At 44.2% G+C, this 24,325-nt stretch overlaps 1 protein-coding gene across 1 annotated transcript in view; it reads right to left on the bottom strand.

Annotated features, from left to right (window-relative positions):
• Positions 1-24,325, bottom strand: part of sspo (SCO-spondin) — a 75,801-nt gene that overhangs the window by 13,436 nt on the left and 38,040 nt on the right. Inside the window, exons 65-112 of the mRNA XM_047568885.1 lie at positions 23,680-23,771; positions 23,225-23,422; positions 22,951-23,121; positions 22,602-22,857; positions 22,455-22,501; positions 22,204-22,374; positions 21,978-22,112; positions 21,613-21,749; positions 21,438-21,532; positions 21,271-21,320; positions 20,900-21,070; positions 20,465-20,635; positions 20,305-20,384; positions 20,045-20,214; positions 19,920-19,966; positions 19,388-19,588; positions 18,969-19,139; positions 18,404-18,604; positions 18,162-18,261; positions 17,785-18,005; positions 16,995-17,147; positions 16,729-16,895; positions 16,474-16,619; positions 15,980-16,200; positions 15,715-15,750; positions 14,999-15,163; positions 14,019-14,225; positions 13,438-13,605; positions 13,051-13,185; positions 12,223-12,460; positions 10,898-11,050; positions 10,763-10,809; positions 10,468-10,638; positions 10,129-10,305; positions 8,078-8,233; positions 7,755-7,879; positions 6,896-7,035; positions 6,304-6,350; positions 5,979-6,218; positions 4,921-5,082; positions 4,273-4,389; positions 4,048-4,186; positions 3,645-3,841; positions 3,376-3,546; positions 2,606-2,733; positions 2,263-2,414; positions 1,022-1,068; positions 7-171 (exon numbers count right to left, since the gene is read on the bottom strand). Of these exons, the coding sequence (XP_047424841.1) occupies positions 7-171; positions 1,022-1,068; positions 2,263-2,414; positions 2,606-2,733; positions 3,376-3,546; positions 3,645-3,841; positions 4,048-4,186; positions 4,273-4,389; positions 4,921-5,082; positions 5,979-6,218; positions 6,304-6,350; positions 6,896-7,035; positions 7,755-7,879; positions 8,078-8,233; positions 10,129-10,305; positions 10,468-10,638; positions 10,763-10,809; positions 10,898-11,050; positions 12,223-12,460; positions 13,051-13,185; positions 13,438-13,605; positions 14,019-14,225; positions 14,999-15,163; positions 15,715-15,750; positions 15,980-16,200; positions 16,474-16,619; positions 16,729-16,895; positions 16,995-17,147; positions 17,785-18,005; positions 18,162-18,261; positions 18,404-18,604; positions 18,969-19,139; positions 19,388-19,588; positions 19,920-19,966; positions 20,045-20,214; positions 20,305-20,384; positions 20,465-20,635; positions 20,900-21,070; positions 21,271-21,320; positions 21,438-21,532; positions 21,613-21,749; positions 21,978-22,112; positions 22,204-22,374; positions 22,455-22,501; positions 22,602-22,857; positions 22,951-23,121; positions 23,225-23,422; positions 23,680-23,771 (7,055 nt within the window). The remainder of the gene's footprint in view (positions 1-6; positions 172-1,021; positions 1,069-2,262; positions 2,415-2,605; positions 2,734-3,375; positions 3,547-3,644; positions 3,842-4,047; positions 4,187-4,272; positions 4,390-4,920; positions 5,083-5,978; positions 6,219-6,303; positions 6,351-6,895; positions 7,036-7,754; positions 7,880-8,077; positions 8,234-10,128; positions 10,306-10,467; positions 10,639-10,762; positions 10,810-10,897; positions 11,051-12,222; positions 12,461-13,050; positions 13,186-13,437; positions 13,606-14,018; positions 14,226-14,998; positions 15,164-15,714; positions 15,751-15,979; positions 16,201-16,473; positions 16,620-16,728; positions 16,896-16,994; positions 17,148-17,784; positions 18,006-18,161; positions 18,262-18,403; positions 18,605-18,968; positions 19,140-19,387; positions 19,589-19,919; positions 19,967-20,044; positions 20,215-20,304; positions 20,385-20,464; positions 20,636-20,899; positions 21,071-21,270; positions 21,321-21,437; positions 21,533-21,612; positions 21,750-21,977; positions 22,113-22,203; positions 22,375-22,454; positions 22,502-22,601; positions 22,858-22,950; positions 23,122-23,224; positions 23,423-23,679; positions 23,772-24,325) is intronic.

Below are 24,325 nucleotides of genomic sequence, written 5' to 3'. Positions count from 1 at the left end.
ACTCACCACAGTCGGGTGTAATGCAGGTTGTGGTGCGGTGGTTGAGGCCTTCACACAGGGCGCCGCTGTACCGGCTCGGCTGCAGGACAAACCTGGTGGAGCTCCGTTGACCTGACCCACAGCTGGCTGAGCACGGACTCCACGGGGACCAGCCGGACCACTGACAGTCCACTGCAGGTTTGCATAAAGATAAGGTGCGGGTGAATGAAGAGATGGAGCAGTGAGACAGAAATAAACTATTGTTTCAAGGTAGCTGTGTTCTAGTAAGCATGAATAGAGGTGGACACCATATTTAAGCGGCTTTCCAGTGCCGGATGGTGTATGATAATGTCTCAACTTCTTGTGCATGCATACCGCGCCTACATGTCATTCAGTGCTGTTCATAATCATTTTGCATGATTGACAAAATTGTTTACATTGTTTCTAAATGCTTTCCACCAATCCATGCTGGAGGTGCGGTAGTGCTCTTCTAGTGACGCCCTCTCCTCGTGTCAGTTTTCTTCTGCAATAATTTAATGTTAGTTGTGCGGGGAATTATTTCCACCTGTTTATCTTGAGGCCCTTAACTTCTGCAAATATTTAAACAGAAGCCGCAAAACTTTGACAAAAACAAATGAATTGTTCATAGTTATTATTTGTGTTGCAATTAGCAGTCAAATAAAATAGCGTGGTTGTTCGTGCTATGCCCACTATTCAAAGATGGAGTCGCATGGGCCCTAAATATGACGGGTGTAGGAATCTGGATTTTTAAATTGTAGTGCACTTGTGTTGAAGTAATTAAGTGGAAAAAAGCAGATGGTACTGAATGTTTATAAAACAAAAAGCCAGTAATGTCCTCAGTAGGTTGTGATTGATGTGACTGTCAGTCAGTTATTTGAGCCAACTGTTGCTGCAGCTGCTCCTAACTATAGATTGGTTGACGGATCTATCACAACCCTGACAGTTCAACCAATGATTACTGCTCAGGCTGCTTTCATTGCCAGAAGAGAAAGAAATGCAGCTGTGACAGGGCATCACTCACCATCGCAGACCTCTGACGAACAGTTGAACACTCCAGCCTGGCAAACACTGGAGAAAATGAAACAAGTGGAAAAAGCAGTTATATACGGTATAGTGAGGCTGTCCATGTCGATGATCTCATTTCTAATTTCTTCTTCCCATGATCAACGTGTTCTGTCCTGTATTTAAAGGTCTAAGGTTTTGAATCAGTAAAACTTAAAACTAACATAGTACGTTTAGTTGCTGGTTACATAGGTGGCACTTAACCGCCCAACAAATGACTAGTTTAGGTGTTATTAGGTATTATTTAGGTATTTTTTAAGCCATACACCGTGTATGAATTAAGATTGTTACTGGGATCGAATATTATGTTCAAAAAACATAAAAAAAAAAAACCAATACCCTGTGTGTGTGTCACATACTGCACCAAAATTTCAAACAAAATGACCTGAATCCAGCACAGACACAAATCGAAATATGCTGTTTAAAATTCCTTCCATTAAAAAATAAATCTAAGGTGTTACTTAACGTACTGCAAGTACAAGCCTATAAGACAAATACAAATGCAGAGGGAATGATCTCACCATAACCCAGACTATCTAAAAATGATAAGTAATATTGCCACCTGTTTCGTGTCGACATGCATTTTATTTTCTATAATAGAGTTTGGGGGCCTGGGAAGACATTTGAACACTGTTAATATTCACTTCTTATGAGAAAATGAGTCTGGTAACACTCCATTTAGATTTCATTATGGAAAACCAAAAAATACCTCTGAATGAAATACGACAGCCATACAATTTGATTAGTCGAGCAGATCTTTTCTGGAGTATAGTCAGTTCCCAAAGAAGAGACTCCAGACCAACTTTCCCCGTGAAACAATAAGTAGGCAGGGACGTTAATCTGACAGTGTCCAGTCTTTGTTTTTAAAGCAAAGGTAAATACCTACATTAACAGGAACTAAACATTAGCACTAATGATGAAAAAAACATTTAGGGCACCTCAGTCTAACTGTCTTAATAAAAGCCGATATCATTATCATTGTTGCCTCCTTGATACTAAGCACTACTGGTGAGTCTGGCATTTAAGTCCCCCTGAGGTTCATGGGCCATATATTTCAGACTATCTGATCTTTCATTTAGAGCAGAAAAAAAAAGCGGGCCACGTCCGTCCGCACGTACCACAGGTTTAACTGCTAGCAACACGACTCTGGAGGAGGTTAAATCGGTGAATGAATGGATGGAACCAAGTGTAGATTACTACCATGTGTTGCAGAGGTGTTGAATGGACGTTCCTGGTGGAAGAAGAGCTCCCGTGTCCTCAGCGCTGACGTTCAAGCTTTGGTAATCCGTCGGCAAAGAGAGCGGTGAACAGGGACAGTCAGCATGATACACACAGAAGCCTTCAAACAACACCTATGAAGGATACAACGAGAGTGTTAATAGCTAGATAGACAGATTTACAAAATATAGCATAAATTGTATAAAATATCTGAGATATTTAATGGGTAAGATATATAGATTAAAAATATAGTAGCATTATATAATGCTATAGCATTATATATAGCATTATAGTAATAATATGGTAGTAGCAAAGATATGTCAACCTGTCCAGGGGGACATGTGCACCCAGGCGTGCAGGGTCCAGCTACACACTGAGTGTGTGGCCACAGGTCCTCACAGCTATATGGACAGGAACCGGAACAGTCTCTGAAAACCTGACCGCCGGGACACTCTGCAATACACGTAAATCAACAACATCATGCGTGTCACGTAAATAGATCATTAGACAGACAGATGCATGCGTCTATTCTGCACAGTTTGTGCCTCAGACTGCACATTTTTCTCGTTTTTTATAATCTGCTTGTCAACCACTTTGAAAGATACACATTTCCTAGGGAAATCTATAGAGGCGTTCACAAATAATCCATCTGACTCGTCACTAGGGGTGGAGTATTTATCTGAGAACTGGTCTTCTATCTTTATTTTCTTATTTTTTGTCTTATTTTGCAGCTTTTGAGACAGCCTCGGGCCAGTAACAATGAGAAGAGTGTTAGATCCGAGGGGCAGCGCAGAGAGGCCACAGTGGACTGAAAGGTGTCATTTTGCAGTAAATAAATATGGCAGCTTCCTACGGCTCTGTGCTGAGGTCTGGGCACCTTGTGCATTCGAATGTAACCACCAGGAAACAAATGGAAAATAATTAATTAATAATTCACCCTCTAGCACACTTGACCACTGCAGCTCTCTCTTACTTGCTGAGCCAGGGAGGAGGAAGTTTGAATGTCCTTTAACTCTAACTGACTGCACTGTTCAGAGGCAATATAACGCATAAATAAGCTAAATTTACAGCTTCTTTTGTGTGCGTTTGTGTTACCGGGCAGGCAGCTGTTGGTGTTACAGACAGTGTGCTGCTCAAGTGGTCCAACACAGGCTGCTCCACCAGGCTCAGGCTCTTGAAGGACTGTCTTGTTCCGCATCAACAACCCGCCACCACATGTGGCGCTACACTCACTCCAGGTGGACCAGTCACTCAGCAAACAATCCGCTATGAGAAAGACGGAGAGGAAAGAGCAAAGAAAGTGATCAGATTCGTTAACCGCACATGAGACATTTTGGGACATGGATATTTCTTCCATCTCAGACCTGGACAAGATGGCAGATCACAGCTTTCTGTCTGCGTGGTTTGAGCGCAGGAAGGACCGCCCTCTGTGTCCTGGCAGTGGCGTGTCCTGGTTCTCTGGCCGTGCCCACATGAAGCTGAGCAGGAGCTCCACGGGCTCCAGGGCTCGTAAACTGGGCATGGAAGCTCGGTGCAGTCCAGAGTGCCATTCTCACACACACTGCAGGGACAAAAGTTAAGAGGAAATGTGAAGTATCTGAACTCTAGACAAATATAACATGCCTAAACAGACTAGAAGGTCTGAACGCCTGCTCCAAATGTGACACGTCCTTTACTGATATCACAGACGCATGTATTTTCTATGAGCTCACACAATTATAACTTTGACCTTTCTGATCCATGAATAAAATTCAAAGCGGCTCTCACCAGGTGTTACAGTCAACGGTGAGCTCCTGTTTCGGAAGGAATTCCAGTGTCCCGTTTCCGGATGGGATACCACAGCGACACTCAGCCACTGGCACACAGTGGCCGTCCTGCAGCAGCTGCCCCTCAGGACAACGGCAACCTGAGAAAATAAGAAGATGGTCAGAGGAAAAAGAAGAGGCGCATGTATGGTTCTTTTATTAAGAACAAAGTAGTATTAATATTTACCTGAGTGGCAGGATCCTTGGAGACACTGAACATGCTCCCATAAGTCAGTGCAACTGCGAGGACACTGGTTGGCACAGCTCTCGTGGTACGCCCGGCCCCTATCCTCACAGCGCTCACCTAGGAAACGTTAAAAAATGACAAAGATCACTGCAACTTCAATTTCATGTATATACCACCAGAGACAGTGGTGAACATTTAGTAAGCTCAAACATGAAGGAAAACTGTAGTTGCAGTTCTGAAAGTTTCAGAACTTCAGTTTTCAGTTTTGCAGGTCAGTGATCATGACACAACTGAGGTGAATACCACAGATGTGCAAGAGGTGGTCAAGACTTTTATGTCCCTGATTGCAGGAAGACTTTGGCATCCCATAGCATGATGCTGCCACCACCATGCTTCAGTTTGCAACAGGTCCTTAGATGAGATTGTTCATGTAAACTGACTGTTGTTGATGACATTTTGCACATTTTAATTTAAACACAAAAATATTACAAACCTGAAGGTTGTAGACATTTCTTTTTACAGCTAAAATAGTAGAAGAAACACTTTTTGTTTGTAGATGGTAAGCTTAGTCTTCTTCTTGATCATAAATTCCTTGGCAGTGAAAATAAGCTGAATTTTTAGGTGACATTAATTGAAGTGTAACTGTACCTGGGCAGAGGCCTGTGTTGCAGCTCTGGCTCTGCGTCTGTTGGCTCCTACAGTGGAGTCCAGCAGGAGAGGCCAGGGGCCGTCTGTAGCGCTGCCTGACTCCACCACTGCACGGCTCGGCGCATGTTGTCCATGCACTCCAACCACTCCAGTTGCACAGATCTAGAAGGGACAAGTGATTATTGCCACCACCTCCGTCCTCACCCTAATTATAATGACTGTAATTATCGCATTGAGTGCTCTAATAGCTGTAATTGGTGCAATATTCATCATCACCTACAATAACAAAAGTGTTTGTGTTTGGACTTTTGCTAATGATGTGTCAAATGTACATATATGTAAGAGAGGTTTCAGATTGTAAAAAATTCTTTGTTTATTTTTACTGAGAAATTTTCAGATATCTGAATTTACTATGATGAAGTGCAAGACTCCAGTTATTTGAGAGGTAAATCAAATATACGGTCCATTGGGCATCATGCTTATATCGACGCCTTCCCTATCATTCAGAGTGAACGCAAAAGGCCAGAGAAATAAAACAGAGGGAGTTCAGAATTCATTCTCTACACAAATGCAAAACCAAATCCAATCAACCTCATGTGTCCCCACGGACACATGGACATAAAACCCATCCTTTTAAATCTCTGTTTTCCATCTTCACTGTCTCTTGAAGTCAATTATTAATTGGACTGGGTGCAAACAAGCACTAAATACTTAGAACTGAGTCATCCTTTGTTGCAGAAGGACACGATATACAGTGTCCATATAAAACGACTTCAGGTTTACCTCTCTACTCTACAGCTTGAACAAATACATGCTGGAGTAATGTCATCACCCTCTGACCCAGTCTTTAATTCATTTACCCTGTCTGTCAAAACTCTCTCAGTTTTCTGCATACAACGTTTTGATGGCAACAAAGTGTCTAGCTGCTGGAAGAAATCTGGTGAAAAGTCATTTTATTCAATACTATTCCTTGCTGTAGAATAAAAGGAGGAACTGGAGCTTGACAAGAAAAGAAACCTGCAGAACTAACTGCTTTTCTGGAGCGAGTATCTTTTCACCTCTGCAGATGTTGACATCTGGACAGAGCCTCTCTTCTGCCAATGGTCCTGGACATTGGCTCTCCTCCTCTCGAGTGACAGGGAGACCAGAGTCCAGGTCTAAACAGGCCCGGAACCGCCTCTGGAATGACACCATGCTGGTCCCATTGATAGCAGCCGACAGTGAAGAACTGGGCTGCAGGGAGGACGATGGGACACAAGGAGAACAGGGAGTCCACTGTGACCACTCGCTGAGAATGACTAGGAGAACAAAAGGGAGACACGAGACGGAGGAGTTATTCAAGAAGAGGATCTTTTCATTACTCACATTATGCGGCTTTCCTACCTTCACATTCTCTCATGTCACACTGCAAAGTTCCATCATGGCAAAGGCTGGAGAGCAGAAGAGTCAACAAATAAATGATAATAACAGAGACAGAGATCCAAGACAAACAGAAAGACTGAGGGAAAAACTGATAACAATAAAATATTAACATGCAGCACAGAGGCAAATGTAACAATCAGCTACAACTTCAAAACCACCGACAGGAGAAGTAAATACTGAACATCTCATGACAATTCAATGTTCTGCCTTTGTCTGACTGGATACCATGCCTTAGTAACGAGATTCACTATATCACTGATTTGCAGGATGATCCACAGGGACTCCTCCCCTAAACCCAAAGGACCCCAATAACAACATTGTTGTTTCGAGGCACAAGGGAAACCAGCACAATATTAAGAAGGTGGTCATAATGTTATGCCTAGTCGGGGTACAGTAGTAGTGATGGCAAACTCCTTTAAATTTCACCTATGCTATATTTAGAAGGTGTTTTAGCACAGCCACTATTAATACCATGCAGGTGTTGTTTAAAATCTTTGTCTGGTTAGCGTGTTGCAACACAGGAAACATTTGTTCTCATCAGCCGGGGACTCACCAGGTACTGCAGCCTATGGTGACTGTGGCCCCCTGAGGGACGGTGACAGGTGTGGGGGGTTGTCCCGAAGCTTGGTCTTGCAGATGGACGCAGCCACATTGCTCAGGAGGAACACAGCTACCATTCTGCTGCAGCAGACCCTGGAGGGAGAAGACACACAATTCATAAAAAGGAAGAACTGGCAGAGAACTGGTCCATTTGGAGAGGATAAAAACATGCAGAATGCTGCAGCTATAACGACTGACACTCAACATAAATATAAATATAATCCATTGTTTTAAACTAGCTTCTGTCTGTTCTGTTATTAACGTCCCCTCCCCATCCTCTATAGATGTGTCATCAGTCCGTCACAAAATGTCCAGGTTTCTGTAATAAAACACAGCAGGAGGAGACACACATATGGGGCAAACAACATTGTAAAAGCATCACAACTGATATTAAAGTGATGCATTAATAACAATATGTAGCACAGAGTATTTTACACTCCAAATATATGTATATTTATACTTTAGCTTCAGATAAATACAGCTCTGATGCGTCTGACATACTCGACTATTTTCTTATGCAGTTTGTGTTTCAAGACTATTGAGGATAAGCGCTAGTAGAAGATGAGATGAGTTTGTGTTTCAAAAACATTCGTCTCTTGCTACTGTCAGCCTGATCCTTGCAAATATGGAGTTTGTGATCACTCTGATTTGGACAAGGAGCAGAATTTGTATGGCAGACAGAATATATTTTAAAAGCTCTCACCTACAACACGTGTACTCAAAATTCATTTTAAAACAAACAGTGTTCATATTACAACAACCACAACCCTGAACTTTGAACTAAATTAAAGAGAAAATCTATTAGAATTCACCTGTGGACAGTAACAGCCAGGTGTGCACTCTCGGACACCTAAGCACAGGTCTTCACGGCCCTGAAGAGCACACTGCTTCTCACAGGGAGCACCACATGGCGAGTACACAAATGGAGATTCACACTCTACAAAAAGTTGAAAGGCATTTGGTTACAGGGTAGCATCAACATGCACAGAAGGACACATTACTGTATACAAATAATATGTTAAGAATAACCTGACCCAGTCCATGCAAAGAGAAAACATTATTTTCTACAGGTTTATCAAAATGCAAGTGCACCTCAGGCAGTGCAACGAACTGTCTACTGAGTTAGTTAACTCACCATCACACTGACTCAGACTGCACGGCCTGCTCTGCGTTTCTACAGGAGTGCACTGTTGCCCCCTAACGGCCGAGGAGAGAGCTACACGATAGCGCTGCTGCCTCTGGGACTCACAGGAGCACTGGGACCAAACACTCCACGCTGACATGGGGCAGCCTGAGACATTAAAAAACAAACAAACACACAGTCCAATCCTGTGCTGTACCTGGGTTTAAACATTTAAATTAGTTGGTGCTTCACTTCGCTCTTGAGCTTAAGTGATGTAGTCGTTGCTTAGCTAGCCCCGGTGAATCTTTTCCTTGAGCAAACAATGTGTAATGAATCCATTTGTACACCCGACACTGAGCTCTGCCTTTTTACAATCAATATAAATCTGTCTTACTGGCATCATAAACTAAATACAGCTAATAACAAATCCAATTAGCAACCATGAAGATGAGACGCTAAGTGCAGCTGACATCAAATCAATCACAGCGTTAATCATTTTGGATTTAGGGACTTGTAGAACTGATTTATTTATTTATTTTATCAGTATCTTTAATAAATGTATGATCTGTAGCTCATGTAAAAGGGGCAATAACAATGGAAGCAGAATTCAATCCAAGCATGCAGCCCAGGCCGCCAGAATATTCAGCCGGCCTTGGAGTAAATAACAAGATCTCGATAGAATTTGCTTTGATTGAATATGCTCATTTGCTGTGCATATAAATGATTTACTGAGTACATTTTCAAACATTCCTTGATGAGGAAATATTTAATTAAATATGTAAGCGTACAAAGAAGAAGTGATCCGTACAGACTTTGTCTTATCCGGGTATAAATATCAAGTCAAGACAAGGTCAGAATAATTTACACTAATCCAGCCAAATATTGTGTAGGTCTCCCTTGTGCCTCCGAGTTGTGACATCAGAGGATGGACATGGGTCTTCTGAGAGTGTCCTGTGGTGTCTGTCAACAGAATGTTAATGGGGGTCTTTGGGTCCTATGGGCTGCAGGGAGGGGCCTCTGTGGACCATCCCACAGACACTTGATCAGTTTAGGGTCTAGTGCAGGGGTCTTCAACGTTTTTCAGGTCAAGGCCCCCAAACTGATGGTGAGACTGAGTAGCGACCCCCTGCCTACTATATGTGGTCTATATTAAACTCAGCCTAGTGCCATTTATAACTATACATTATTAGTATTATTGTTCTGAATTCAATATTAAGGTATTAAAATAATACAGAATTGAATATTCTTTTTTTTTTGTCTCTATTTTTTCCTTCAAGTGACATAGAGATCCATTTTGGCCTCAGTAGTAGGAGCGAGCTGCACTGTTAGCTTCTCATCTGCTAATATTGCAACATGCCCCTGGGATTTTACCTGGGGGCTGAATAGGCTCTCGGAACCTGACAGAGTCAGTGTGTAATATGGGCCTCGTGATTGGCTCAGTCGCGATATGGGGCGGGTCTTACTGTGTACAGGAGGCTTAGATTGACAGGTCTAGTGTGGTGCTCCGTGTGTAATGGTGCGCTGTTGACGCAGCTCTTGTATTGCTGAATGAGTGAAGTGCTGACTAAGAGAGAAAGAACGTCCATTTATCCTTATATTAAATATGTTGGATTCATGTTAATGTGTACTTAAAGAAATTTAAACTTGTGGGAGAAAATTAAAAAAATAAAATAAAAATATCTAATCAATATCCCCCCCGCAATACCTCCATGGACCCCCTGTTGAAGACCTATGATTTAGTGAATCTGGAGGCCATGTCAACACCTTGTGCTGTTCTTCATGTTTTTTGAGTTGTTCCTAAAAATTGTGTGTCAGGCTGTATCCTGCTGGGGATGGCTACTGTCATCAAGGAGTGTCATTGCTATTGGGTGGGGGTCTAGTCTGGTCTAGCTGAGTGCTACATGTCTCTTGTGTATTGTCACAAGATTGTCAATGTTATTTACTCCTTCTGTCAGTGTTCACTATGTGGTGTCTGATCAGCGTGTGTTACATGGCACACACACTGATTGTAGCTATTAGACTGGTTTTGGCTCCAGTTAATCCAGCTGACCACCTCTCAGTACCTGGACACGGTTGTTTGTAACACAGCTGAGTCTCCTCACTGTTCCTCTTCGCCTCGATCTCAGGGGGACACGCCGCGTCTCCTCCCTCCTCGCAAACACACGCCCTTCGTCGGGACACAGACCCCGCCCCACAGGTCTGGGAGCATGGGGACCATGGCGACCAGGGGCAAAGGTCATCTGGGGGGTGGGTCAATAACTACATTTACACTCATAGTACTTATGTTTCATCTGATTAAACAGTTCATGCATTATGCAGTACACATTATAAACATATGTCAGGAAGTAGGGTTTCAGGACTTTAAACTGATTTATGATCAACATTTTTAAGACTATACAAACCCAGACAGTGAGGGGTTTGGCACGCCTGGGTTTCTTTCTCTGGCCCGCTGCAGTGAGACCCATTGTTGCGTGGTGGGGGGTTGATACAGGCGCGAGTTCGAACATGCGTGCCCTGACCACAGGTCACTGAGCAGTCAGACCACACTGACCACGGTGTCCAGCCGCCATCCACTGGAGAACAAACACCGCGCATCTTTAGCAGGGACATTTATTAAACACCAGAAACAAATCGTAGTAGTTATTTGTTATATTTAGGCCAACCACGTGTACACTTAAAACAGATACAGTGACCTACCTCTGCAGTCTATGTCTTGGCAGTAGTCTCCCTCTGGGGTGCATGTGCTTAGACACAAAACAAAGTAGAGAGTGGAATCTCCTGCTTCCAGTGCAAAGTCTGTATCAGCTGCATATTTATCATCATTTATCTCACCATTGTTTGCATTCTCCCTGTAGCCAGGTGTCTCCCACACCGAGCTCCTGGTTGTCGTGGATACACAGAGGTGGGCAGGGTCCTGGGTTGCAGGATTTATGCTGGACTTCCTCAAACTGGCACTCTGCCCCTTCAGTCTCCGGGATAAGAGACCTGGCACCAAACACGAAGAAACTGTCAGCTTTTTTTTATTCTGCAGTTAACTGGACCCCATGAGGGAGTACACCCGTAATTAAATCGATCCCAACATTTTATAGCCATATGGCCACAATGCTGCGCAAAAAAAAAAAAAAAATGCTTCAAATATAAAACGGTAGTCAAAATGAACTGTCGTCTAGAATCGGGAGCCCTGCAAAAGACAGTCTTGACAACACAAAGCCCTGGTTTTAACTTCACAGTCAATCTAGACAAGAGGCAGAAGACAGATCCACTAAATCCACTGAAGAACTGGGGCAAGCAGTGCCTGAAACATTTACACAGTATTTCATGTGTTGAAACCAACTTCCACTTCTACGTTTTAAACCCAACTTTCAGATTTGTGAGGGAGTTTCATTTCAGATATGTTCACTCCATCCAGACAACGAGGAAACTAGGTCTCATTTACACTCGTCAAACATGGACTTGATTAACCAAACAGCTGTCTACTTACAATACTGCAACACAAAATTCACAGTCTTTTCCCCCATCCAGTCCAAGCCTTTTAACTTTAATTTTTATTCTATTCACGATCACGTCTTCGATTTATACACCTCTGTCCTCCAGGAGCTTAAAGGGCACAAGTTCAACTAGCTTAACCAATACTGGTTGCCTCTAATCCAAAAGCTCATGAGAACAGCTGGGCTCTGTCATCTCATGTGATTTTCAATGAAGCGGAGCAAGAGATTTTGGTACAAAGACAAGACAGGGAGATGCAATGAGTGTCTGACAAAGTTAAGTAGCTGAAGTAACAATACCACTAAAGTTAATATTTTTGTGATGTACTTCTCTACTACAGCAACACCTCAAATATAGGTAGAGATAAAAAGTCAGCCTGGCAAGTGTGTATAGTACTTCATGCCAGTCGTCTGTTCCAGCTTAGTTCATTTGTTTCTCGGTAACTCTAGACTGTTAAACTGTCCAAAACGCATTGCCAGAGGAGTTTATTTTGTGCTGCAGATGGGTTAATTGTGTTAAAGTTTGTAATCAGATCAATCATGACGATGGATTAATCGTCATGAGTCCTAGTCTTTTATATTCAAGAATCATGCTGTATTTGACAATATGGTAATAGACATGTATGAATATGGCTATTCTAATGAGAATATTTCTGAGTTTGACTTCATCACCTGTATCTGGTCCTCTGACCCGGCCCACAGGAAACGCTACATGGCGCCCAGCTGGACCAGGAACTCCAGACGCAGGTGGCCTGGCAGCTGTCATTGGTGCAGAGGAGCTGTCCGTCAGAGCAGCTGCAGTTGTTACAGTCCACCTGATGCCAACTACCGGCCGCCCAAACCTGCCCCAGCGAGTCCACGCAGTCACACTGCCACAGCTGCACACATGACCCGTCCTGCTGCAACTGACCTGATCACACACACACACACACACGCACAAAAGTTATTTAAACCAGATGTTACATTAATGAATGCAATGCATAAAAAATGTTTTCTCACTTAAATTACATCTGCCGGTATCTGCACATTGGAGTTAGGGTTATATGTTAAACTGTTAAGCAAAAAGTTTTTTCATTTTCAGATCTGAGCAAATTAAGCCAGTTATTATCTCAATTTTAATTACAGGTTTCTCTCGACTCCAAACACCTTGAGCTGCTAATTGACAGACTGCGTTCGCAAGCCAGCCGCTAAATCCGGTCTCCAGTTTTCATTGCTAAAATAGTCTGCAGGCTGTGACTGAAAATGAGTTTGATGAAAAGAAGGTGTGCACGTCAGAAGAATAAAGTGAGAAAACAGTTTCTGGACAAAGGAGCACAAACAAAACATAGAAATGGTATGCCTTAGAATTCTAATTAAATCTGTCCAAATGATACAGGCCTCACCCAAAGTCAGAATTTAAACCTTGTCAAGACACAGGACCTTTAGAAGAGAAGTGTTCAGATATGCAAATACACAAATAAAGAGGCATGTCTTTTAATAAAATGATAACAGATTCAATACCTTCAGGGCAGCGACAGCCCGGCTGACATTCAGCGTTCCCCTGGCACTCTATGCCCTGCTGGAGGTCTGAGCACCGCTGTGGACACTGGTTGGCACACAGCACGAACTCCTGGCCCGGCGGGCACCCTTTCTCCTCTGACAATGCACGAACAGAAGGTCATAAATTTTCTCATAATGCCACAGGCACTTTCTCCACACAACACGCCTCATCAAGAATGCTGATCACAGGCTCTGCTGCCTTTTTTGAATACAAAGACTGGCCTCGGAAAACAACCCTTTTCTGAGTTAATGAGCACTCATCCATGCGGAGGGTGAACCAACCCTGAGGTCACAGCGATACCAGCATCAAGTGTGTGTGCGTGTGTGTACGTGTTGGGTGAGTCTCACCGCAGGGTTTGGTGTTGCAAGGCTTGACCTGGTTCTTCTCTCCTTCACACTTCTTCCCGCCGTTTTTGGGCGGAGGGCTGGAACAGGAGCGGGTTCGTATGGAGCGGCCGCCACCGCAGCGCTTATCACAGCGAGACCAGGGACTCCAGCGGGACCAGCTCCCATCCACTACACCATCCACATCCACACACACACACACACACACACACACACACACACACACACACGTATGATCGAATTATTGACCAACCTTTACTTAACCTGTTTTATCATCTTTTCATTCCAAACTTTTTGCAAAAAAATGCCTATTTAGGACATACTCAAACTAAATTAAATGTTGAGATTTACTCAAACCCAACCCGTGTACAGAGCTCTGATTGGTTCAAAAAACTACTGCTGTCCCATATACCACCCAGCGGAACGTTAAAGGTTAAAAGGAAAAAGAAAAATCTGACGGGAATATTATTTTTATCTTTATTAGATTACACCAGGCCTTGAGGCTGGAAGACTCCCTCAGTCAGTTTATTTGCTCAAGGCAGTATGTGCCATAAGAAACACAGACCACACACTAGTTGTCTGACCTCTGCAGGGCTTGATGTTACAGAAGCGATGCTCCAGGTTCCCTCCAAGGATGCCTTCACACCACGAGCCGTTGATTCCGGGTCTGAGGAAGGCTCTGATCCTCTGCTGCTGGCCCACTCCGCAGGACCGTGAACAGGAGCCCCACTCCCCCCACTCTGTCCACGAACAGTTCCTGCGTGCACAGTCGTCCCCTACACATACGTCATCTGCAAAGGAGGGAACGTTGCAAAAGACTTAAATACCATTGTAGCCGTTGTATATCTGTTTACACATCTCCTTAATAGTTAACATTAATTGTTGCCTGTACTCAGCCTAGATCATTTAAATTAGTTTCCTTCAAATGAGGGTCAGTGAATACACCTACACACACGCATTTTACTTAATCAATACCCCCACAGCAGCAGTCTTTTCACTTCTTTATTCTTACTAAAATTAAAACTTTAAACCTTAAAAAGCTGCTGAGAACCACAGCGTTCCTCCACTCTCCCCAAAATCTATTTCATCTGTTTCATGAGATAACCATTGTGAAAATCACAAGTCAAGTCACACAGAGTGCCAATAGAAGCGAAAGATATTGAGTGCTGATGAATCCAGGTCGGCAGTTTTGAGGCTTTGTGCTCTTCATCGCACAGACTCTAATATCAGGAAGAGTTCGCCTTTTGTTGCGTTTCCTGAGTCAGCAGAGTGGCAGCTTCCATTATTACAAATTTTGCAGTATTTGTGCAATAGCTTGAATTTAGTGGTACCCTGCTGTGTGTAGTTATTTAATACGCTGATAATGGTTCTTCTGCTGCATTTAAATCTGAAGTTTTCTGCTTCTGAGTGCAGAAACTCAAGGCTCCCACTGACTCCTGTGACTTTACTACTGACTTGTTGCTGCTTAAGATTTTAAGAAGGTCCTCTTACATGCTGATTTGCAGGACAGATTTGGCATCAATTGGTTTCAGAAGTAAAAGACATATGTCAGTGGTGTTTGTACCCGGGCACTGGGGCAAGTTGCAGGCCTTCTCCTGGTAGGAGCTTCCGGAGCAGGGAGGCTGGATGCACTGGCGATGGCGGGACTTCATGGCTGGGCTGAGAGCATCGGTGCAGGTTTTGGTGCAGGGACTCCACGCTGACCACGGAGAGAAGCCAGAGTCTTCATCTAGAGCAGGAGTCAAACTCGTTTTAGTTTGGGGGCCACATTCAGCCCAACTTGATCTCAAGCAGGCCAGTCCAGTAACACAATAGATGAATAATAGTCTTTAGGTAACGGCAACTCCACACTTTTTTCATTTGTTTCAGTGCAAAGAAAAATGAGTAAATTAGGAGAATGTTTACATTTAATAATCTTGTGTGAGTTAATAAAACATTCTTATAAGTGGTAATTTCCTGCTGTTACGTATAAATGTGTATTAAACCATCTCTGTTCATCTCAGCTCTCATCCCTCTCCATCCTCTCCACCCTTTTTCTTTCTTCCTGTTCCATCATTCATTACAGGAACCAGGTGGACAAGGAGCTTGAAGCTTCCTGAGATGCGCCCCCACCCTAAGACTGACTCCTGGGGTTCTTCTGTGACTGAGGATCATCATCCATTTGCACATTCTCAATCATTCTGCCTCTCATGCCTCAACCTATTTCCCTCACATCCAGTCTACCAATAAACGTCCTCGCATCAAATTATTTAAATGTTCAAATGAAAACTGGTATTTCACCTGGTGTCACTGGTTCTTCTGTTGGAGCAATAACAACTGTCAAAAAAGAAAATAATATACTTACTTAATACGTAATCAGTTCTGTGGTAGTTTGCACTATATATACTATACTATATTTTTGGATATTTTAAAATGGCTGTAAAAGACAGAAACACAATAGTCTTATCTTAAGTTTTAAATAAAATGTCGTACTCATCGCAGTCCAAAGACAATGTTTCTATCAGTGACAGCACCAACTGGACACAAACAACCCTCCTCCCTCTACCTGGACAGTCAGGGGCCTGGCAGTAGGTTGTTTCCTGGCGAGGCCCCTGGCAGTCTCTCCCTCCATGGGCCGGGGCGGGTTGCGTGCAGCCCCTGGAGCGAGTCTTCAATCCAAGGCCCCCACAGGAGAGCGAGCAGGGGCTCCAGGGACCCCACGGTGACAGGCCGCCATCGATCGGGCAGTGCTCCAAGGAACAGTTCCACCTGCCATGCTCACAGCCACTATAGGAAACAGAAGGGAGAGCTGAGCTGACAGTGCTAGTGATCTGGGGAGTTTAATTATTATAATTGGTTATAAAGAAGGGAAGCAGAGCACACGCAGTTCCACAGTAGTGCTGATGTTTTTGATTTGATAGACAAACTGAATATTTATACCTCTTAAGATATAACAGGGAGGTATTTTTATTTTCTTTTTTTTCATTTTAAAATCCTACAGTACATCTGGGTTCCCTATTAAGAAACCATGAGGAAGCTTTCCCATGACTCTCTGCTCACCAGGTGCTGCAGTCGTGGACAAATGTATCCCCAGACTGGAGCTCCATCCCTTCTGAGATGTTATGGAAGAACAGAGATGAGACTGGTGTGATGGAGACACCCTGCAGGGAGGCCAGGAACTCTTTATCCACCGGACACGGGCACTCCTGAAACGCATGATCGGAAAAGCCCAAAGTCGCACTCACTCCTACGTTTATTTCACACTATTTTGATGCGCACAGATTCATCAGAAGGTTTAAGTTGCTCAGGACCCACCGTTATGCAGACGTCGTGGTGCTGGTAGGTGCGCGGGGGGCAGTGGCAACCTTCCTCACAGCCATCAGAGTAGCAGCCCTCCCTGCCACTGACCTGAGCGCAGCTGAAGGGACAGCCTTCACCTCGTTCACACTCCCTGTACAACCTGCCGGGAGGGCAGCCCACCTCTGCACAGAAACAAAATGTCAGCACACCGACGGATCTTCCCGTCAGTACAACTCTGACGCCATGCAGATACTCAGAGTAAAGAGGAAACAAGGGCTCACCCAGGCAGACGTGGGTGTTGCAAGTTTTGCTCTGGCGACTGAGGCCGCTGCAGGGGGGGGAGCTGCAGACACGAGAGCGCGACTGCTGCCCTCCACCACAGCTGACCGAACACACGGACCACTGAGACCAGGGAAGCCACGGGCCCACCGAGTCTGGAGACACAGGCACAAAGACACGTGACGACTGCAGCAGTGAAATCTCTTAAACATCTATCCTAATGAAATAGTGCATAATAAAATTCTCCCTGATGGTGTTCAATACTTGAGAACTAAGAGAGGGAAGATATAATTTAATATTCTTGAAATATGTGAAGCAAGAACAAATGTAAAATATAGATGTGTTTCAGTTCTTGTGTGAATTTATGGAATGGACTATAACTTAACTTATGTTATGTCTATGTCAATTTTCAAAAAAGCCCTGAAATGTAAGATGATTGAAGATTATAAGGAAAGGAGAAAGATATAGAGATAGATATTATTATTAGAAAGAAATTAAATAAAATGAAAATAATGCAGTATGTCTGATGTTAAACATACTTTAACCTTTCTATTTATATTTATAGTTCCACATAAAACTTCATAACTATCCATAAATTTAAGGAAGAACATAGCAGTTTCATCTTTGTTTATGCGTCACTGTTTTACTGATTTTCTCAGTTGTTGAGGGAACCCCTAACCCTTTGGTTCGTGGGCAACTCACTCTATTCACAACTATGACCGACCAACTGCAACTGCACCACCCCCCCACGTCTAAAAAGTCAAGTCCTTTGGCTTGAGCGGACACGGCTACCTGTGCACAGGTGTGTGTTGCAGTCTTTCTGCTGCTCAGCGACACCCAGGCAGCCCCTCCCACCACTCTGAGGAGACGGATTATCACACAGACGTCTCCTGAACTTGACTCCTCCCCCGCAAGGAAGGGTGCACTCGGTCCAGGACCCCCACTGGCTCCAGCCACCGTCGACATGGCAGCCAGGAACAGAGTGACACTGCAGAACGCCAGCCTCGCATGAACTGAGGTAAAGTGAAAAACAAAGCACACAAAGAAATGAAAGTAAGAAGATTCAGAATGTTTAGTGTGTGTACATTAAAGTGTATTAAATTATTGCATTATTTTATTACTGACAGGATTAGACTCAAATGTGGTAGGGATATTCAGCTTGGCTGTACCAGTTTTTGCAGTCACTGATAATGTTGTCTCCAGGATTTACGAACTGCCAGTCAGATCCTCCAGGCCATTCCCATGATGCATTACTTGAACCCAGACCACCTGTGCAAAGAGACAAAACAAAAGATTAACACAATAAATGGCACTATGACAAAAGTAAGACACAATTCTATATATTGTCTTAGTCCAGCACTGTTTGTCTTTAACTTTCCATTAAATATTGTCACATAAAAAGAAAACGCACCCGTAACAGAGCCGTTGTGGTATTTGCAGCGACACTCCTCCCTGGCCACACACACCCCATCCTGCAGCACCATGTCACCGGGACAACCGCAGGTCCGGGTGCACCCGGGGGAGTCCAAGCACTCTGTGTCGCCATGGAGATCTGAACAAGAGCGAGGGCAGGGCTTCCCGCAGGGCCATTCCTCCTGGCCACCACCACAGTCTTCAGGAGACAGGAGGAGGAAGGTTTCAAGACAATTAGCACACAGAATGGATATAGAAGGATCTGTGTGACGTTATAAAAGCGAACCTGAAATGGACAAACCAGAAGGATATAATAATGATAATAAGCTTTTTGAGTTATTTGTGAATAACTGAAATTCAGTGTTTGTTTTTTGCATTTGCCAGGAATCCCTGCTACCATTCTGTGGACATGCTCAGAGAGACGGGAGGGCAGGGAGAGTTCAAACCTAACCAGAGAGCACATTTATCTTCCTTTTTCTGCCAGGCACTACGTTGTGCCTGTTCCTCGTATGCCAAGAGGCAAATACACCCACAGCAAATATGCAATCGTTTATTATGCTGACCTGAGCAGACAGTGACATTGTCATGGCAACCCCTTCTCTGCCTGCTCTCTCCCAGACAGGGCAGGCCACCGAATCTGGCGGGAGGACTGTTGCACTCTCTTGTGCGAGTTGTCGACCCTGCACAAGCGTCGCACTCTGACCACGACGACCAGGGACTCCATGAACCGTGGACTTGAGGGTAAGGAGAAAACAGAGGAATAAAGGAAATACTGTATATGTAACTGAGAGAGAGGAAAACAATGTGCATAGAATAGTACCAAAGCAAAGGGGTGGAGAGTACAAAGAGTGACAAAAAAAAGGAACATATTTGACATATGGTTCTGGACTTTTGTTGGAAATGTATCCAGAAGTAATCCAAAAATGTTGTGATCAGTAAATTCACATTCTATAAATGTTCTAAATCAGTGCTATTACCTTACCAGGACAGAAAGTGATGACGGGGCAGGGCTGTCTCTGGATTTGAACTCCAATCCCATTGTGCCTTTCCTGTTCTCCAGGGCAGGGCTCCCCTCCAGCCCTGGGCTCAGGACACCCACAGCTCCTGTAGCGGGACACTGACTCCGCGCCACAGGTCCTGGAGCAGGGGGTCCACTCTGACCACTCACACCAGCCACCTGACACTAAAGAAACTCAGATATTTGTCATTTATATTCATTCAGTTAATAAAGGTCTCTTATTAAGCCATGTCTGACCAGGTCTTTTTGACTATTTATGAAGCCTAACATAAAATGTATCAGCTAATTCTGTTTTACACATTGTTAGACAACTTATTTCCAACTATTTAAATATATTCTACACTTCTTTGCAGAATTCACTGGCAGTAAACCACATTTATATAAAACTATGTGATGGAGATAGGAACAGTTGAGACAAACTTGAGGATAAACGTTTTATATAGACAATTTCTATTTATATACACATATAAAGATGATTATAGCTGTCTTTATCTACCTGGGCAGGGTTCTTTAGTGCAGTTCAATGCCCCTGCCTCACAGGTGCTGAAACACAAAACAAAATGATTCTCATTGACTCTGTACATCCATGGATTATATGTGCTTCAACTGTATTGTTCTGACCAGTTGTTGCATCCATCAAGGGCTTCGGTGACCTCTCCTGGTTCCAGTCTGTGTCCAGTGTTGAGGTCCAAGCAGGGACAGTCCTCTCTCTCTACACAGACCGTCCCGTTAGCAGACAGGATCTTTCCCTCTGTGCAATAGCACCCTGGCTCACAGCTCCACTCACAGTGCTGCAACACAGAAAAACAACAACAAAAAAAAGATTTTTAAGTATGACTTGATGTGGTGTTGGGGAAAAACGGGAGCCGTGTGATACTCACAGCCAGGTCATCACAGGAGCGGGGGCAGGAGGGCCCACAGCTACTGAACACTGTGCCTGGGACCTGGGAACATGGCGCCACTGGAAAGCCACATGATGTTACATCAGTGACATGTCATCTACTTTGAACTATAAATATGAAATATGAAATATAAACATACCTGGACAATGGTCAGTGTTGCAGGCTATGACCTCAGTACCCAGCCCCTCACAGTAATTCCCTTCACCCTCTGGGCTGGGACTGTCACAGTCTCTCCTCCGGCTTCGCACCCCTCCACCACATGACTTGGTACAGTCTGTCCAGTCACTCCAGTGACCCCAGCCACCATCACCTGGAAAGGGACAACATATTAGCATGGAATGAGAAGGAAATAAACGAAATAGCTTCACAGTAAATAGTCTGCAGCCTCATTTTAACAGTTGATACATGAACCGTGAACTTCCACTACTTTAAAGTGCTTTTAAGTTGGAGATGTCACCTTGTGCACACTGCATATCGCTGGACTCTAGCTCTGCATGTTTCTGGTAAGTGACTGGTGTTGGAATAAATCGAGTCAGAGAAAGCTTTATCCAAACTGGCAAAATATTAAACTCACGGTCACATGGGGCAATGATGCAGACTTGGTCTTCTCTGAGAGGGCCCAGACATGGGAGCCCACTGCCAGAGCGCTTGGGGTTGGAACAGAATCGGTACCGAGACTGGAGACCAGCTCCACACGAGACTGAGCACTGGCCCCAGGGAGTCCACAGAGACCACTGGCCATCAACTGCAGAGGTTGTGAGAGTATGAGACCCAGCGTGGGAACACGCAGTGAAAGGACAGTGAGTTATAATGTATGTCATTAGTTACTACAGCTTCACTGCCGATCAAACTGTTATCAAAATTATATGTTACACCAACAAATAAAGACAAAGCAGAAAAGACCTGTGGCTCTTTTGTAAATAAATAAAATGTGGTGTTACCAACCATTACAGCTGAATCGAGAGCAGTTCACCAGTCTTCCTCCTTCACACGTACTGAAACATCACACACAAGCTGTATCAGTTATACCTCTACTTTACACATGAAAGGGCAAATGCAAAAAGTAACACTTTGTTATGGCTCATACAACAACTCAAGTCCCATTTACTCACCAGTTGTTGCAGTCTGAGGGGACGATGTCTCCTGGTTTGTGCTGCTTTCCGTCAACGTCACAGCGACAGTCAGACTCCCGCACACACGCACCATCCTGACAACGCAGAGGACAGTGAGATCCAAGGCCAAAGCTACTCCATATATGTGAGTGAACATGTGAACATATGCTTCCACCTGCTGGACAGTTCCTTGTGGACACTGGCAGCCTGGGGTACAGTTCCTGCTGAGGTCCATCGTGAGTTCTGCACATGACACTGCTCCCTCCAGACACTGTTTCCACTCCTGGCCTGGAGGACACACCCTGCCTTCACCTGACACGGCATGACAGCACAGATGAAACCAGTTGCAGCCTTCTTTGCATAATTTAAATGCTTTGATTAATTATTACAACATGCAATACTATCTACTGTTTGTATTCAGATTAATACAAAAAAATGCAATTAGGTGCATTATGATGTATTGTTGGAAAATACTCATTTAGAAAGACAAGGTATTGCCTCTAACAGTGTTGTCAGACTAGTGTGTAGTTCTAGTCGTACCACAGGGCTGCAAGTTACAGGCGCTGAACTGCTGAGCAGTGCCGTGAACTCTGATGGGGCCGCGGGTGCGCGTCCTGTAGCCTCCTCCACATGTCACTGAACATGCAGACCACGCACTCCATGGCTCCTTTAGACCTTCAGAAGCATTTTAGCATTTCAGTTTATTACACTGCACGCAAACCATGTTTAACCATGCCATCTATGTACAAGAACAAGTATGTCTCACCGAAGCAGGGCTCAATGCTGCAAGTATCAATCCCGACTCTGTCTCCTTTGCAGGGACGACCGCCGAAAGCTGGAGGAGGGTTGGTTCCTGAGCGATACCTCCTCCTCACACCGACGTCACATGTTCGACTGCATGCACTCCACTGTGTCCAGCTACTCCAGCCGCAGTCCACTACAAAACACATGGACATAACCACAGGGTGCCAGGCAAAATAAAGTCCACACAAACAAATCTCACAGTAAAGCACTCACCAGGACAAGGAACTGACCCACACTCCATTACTCCATTAGTGCAGGTACTGTTCAAGACACACAATGCAAGGGCAGAGCATATTAGATTTCAACAGCTGCTGTATTTTCGGATGATTTTTAATTCGATCCACCAGTAAAGCAAGGTACCAGTTATTACAGTCATCTACAGGCAGGGAGGCACCAGCTGAGTACATCTCCCCCTGGTGGTAGCATGGGCACTGTGCCAGGGGCACACAGCTGCTGTTCACCAGGTAGAAGCCCAGGGCGCAGTAGCAGCCGTCGTAACAGGCGGTGGCACACTGGACCTCTGAGGCCGTCATGTCCAAACACACCCGCGGACACGCACCCCCCTGGGCCTCACACTCGGCTACGGTCATGTATGCCATGCCCTCTGGACACACACCTGAGAGGAGAGGAGTGGGAGTAAGACACGTGGGGATAGAAAATATATTGCAATCAATGCAAAAAGACTCTGTGAGTGGTAAACATGTAGTACCTGAGCAGGGGTGAGAGTTGCAGTCCCCTGTCTGTATGTGAGGACCAGCACAGCTATTTCCTCCATGCTTCGGTGCAGGTGAATTACAGACTCTCTCTCTTGTCTGGACACCAGAGTCACAGTTTGAAGAACACTGAGACCACCGTGACCAGGCTGACCAACCACCATGCACTGTAGGTATACAGTTTAAGTCTTTAGTTTTCTTATATGTTTCATGGAGAGGTTTATTTATGCATTTTTTTTTTTTATGAATGTGCATCTACGTTTGTCGTACCTGGACACTGCACTGTGTTGCAAGGCTCTTGCTCCTCACTGTCCCCATCACAGAGAGCCTGTGTGTGGTTGAATGTGGTGAGTGTGTGGTTGCAGCTGCGGAATCGTCGTCTGATTCCCACATCGTCTACATGGTTGAAACACGTCTTACTGCACTCTGACCAGCCGGTCCATTTGCTCCAAACGCCATCTGGTAAGACTGCACGATGAGAGGAGGACACTGAGTCATGTCCTGTTGCTCATTCTGTTTATATGCGGTGTGCATGCAGTACAGTAAAACACACAATTGATTTTATTATGCTGTAAGACACACAACATTATGGAATATCAAAGGGCTACATAGTATCAGAAAAAAGTAAAACTCAGTGGTATTGATTGCAGACAAACAGAAACAGAGGAACACTCATGTGACAACTCTGTTGTGACTGTCTGTGCCTGAGGTGTGGGTGTATGTACCAGGGAGGCACGGGCTGGAGCAGCGACGGGCCTCAGAGGAGTCTCCTGGACAGGACTGGACTCTGGCTGCTCCTGCTGGAATCACTGGAGATCTGACGTGAGAAATTGAAGGGATAAGGGCTCCTCTGTCAGATCCAAATATATTATAGGGACCCACAGCGGTCATCTCCAACTCTAGATTGTTATATTTTGGGTATTATTCACAATTTTTAAAAAAAATAACGAAACCTCATTCATCTCATCCAGTCTGCTACTGTATGTAGTTCAGGTAATCTTTCAGACCCCCAATCCAAAGAGGGCCACACAGTGACCTTCATCTCATTACCTGTTATTTGTATGCTGGACTACATCAATCCATTAAAACGCAGACACAGACTAAACTGACATTGTAACATAATAGTGCATTGGAAAATATGCATAAAAAGGTTTATTATATTACCTTATAAAAAAGGTTATAATCCCTGCATCTTTCTTCTCCTTTGGATGAAAACACTCTTATGTCTGATCTTTCACCCTCATATTCATTATATAACTTCAGGATGTTCTGACACCTAATAGCTATAATTAAATCAACGTCCAAACATAAATGGACTGAACTGTATATGGCAGAAAATAAGGATAACAGCTCCCTAAGAAGTGTCTGTTC

The sequence above is a fragment of the Mugil cephalus genome, chromosome 18 (genome assembly GCF_022458985.1).
Source record: "Mugil cephalus isolate CIBA_MC_2020 chromosome 18, CIBA_Mcephalus_1.1, whole genome shotgun sequence".
Classification (NCBI taxonomy): Eukaryota; Metazoa; Chordata; class Actinopteri; order Mugiliformes; family Mugilidae; genus Mugil; species Mugil cephalus.
This window is presented reverse-complemented; position numbering and strand designations above follow the sequence as displayed.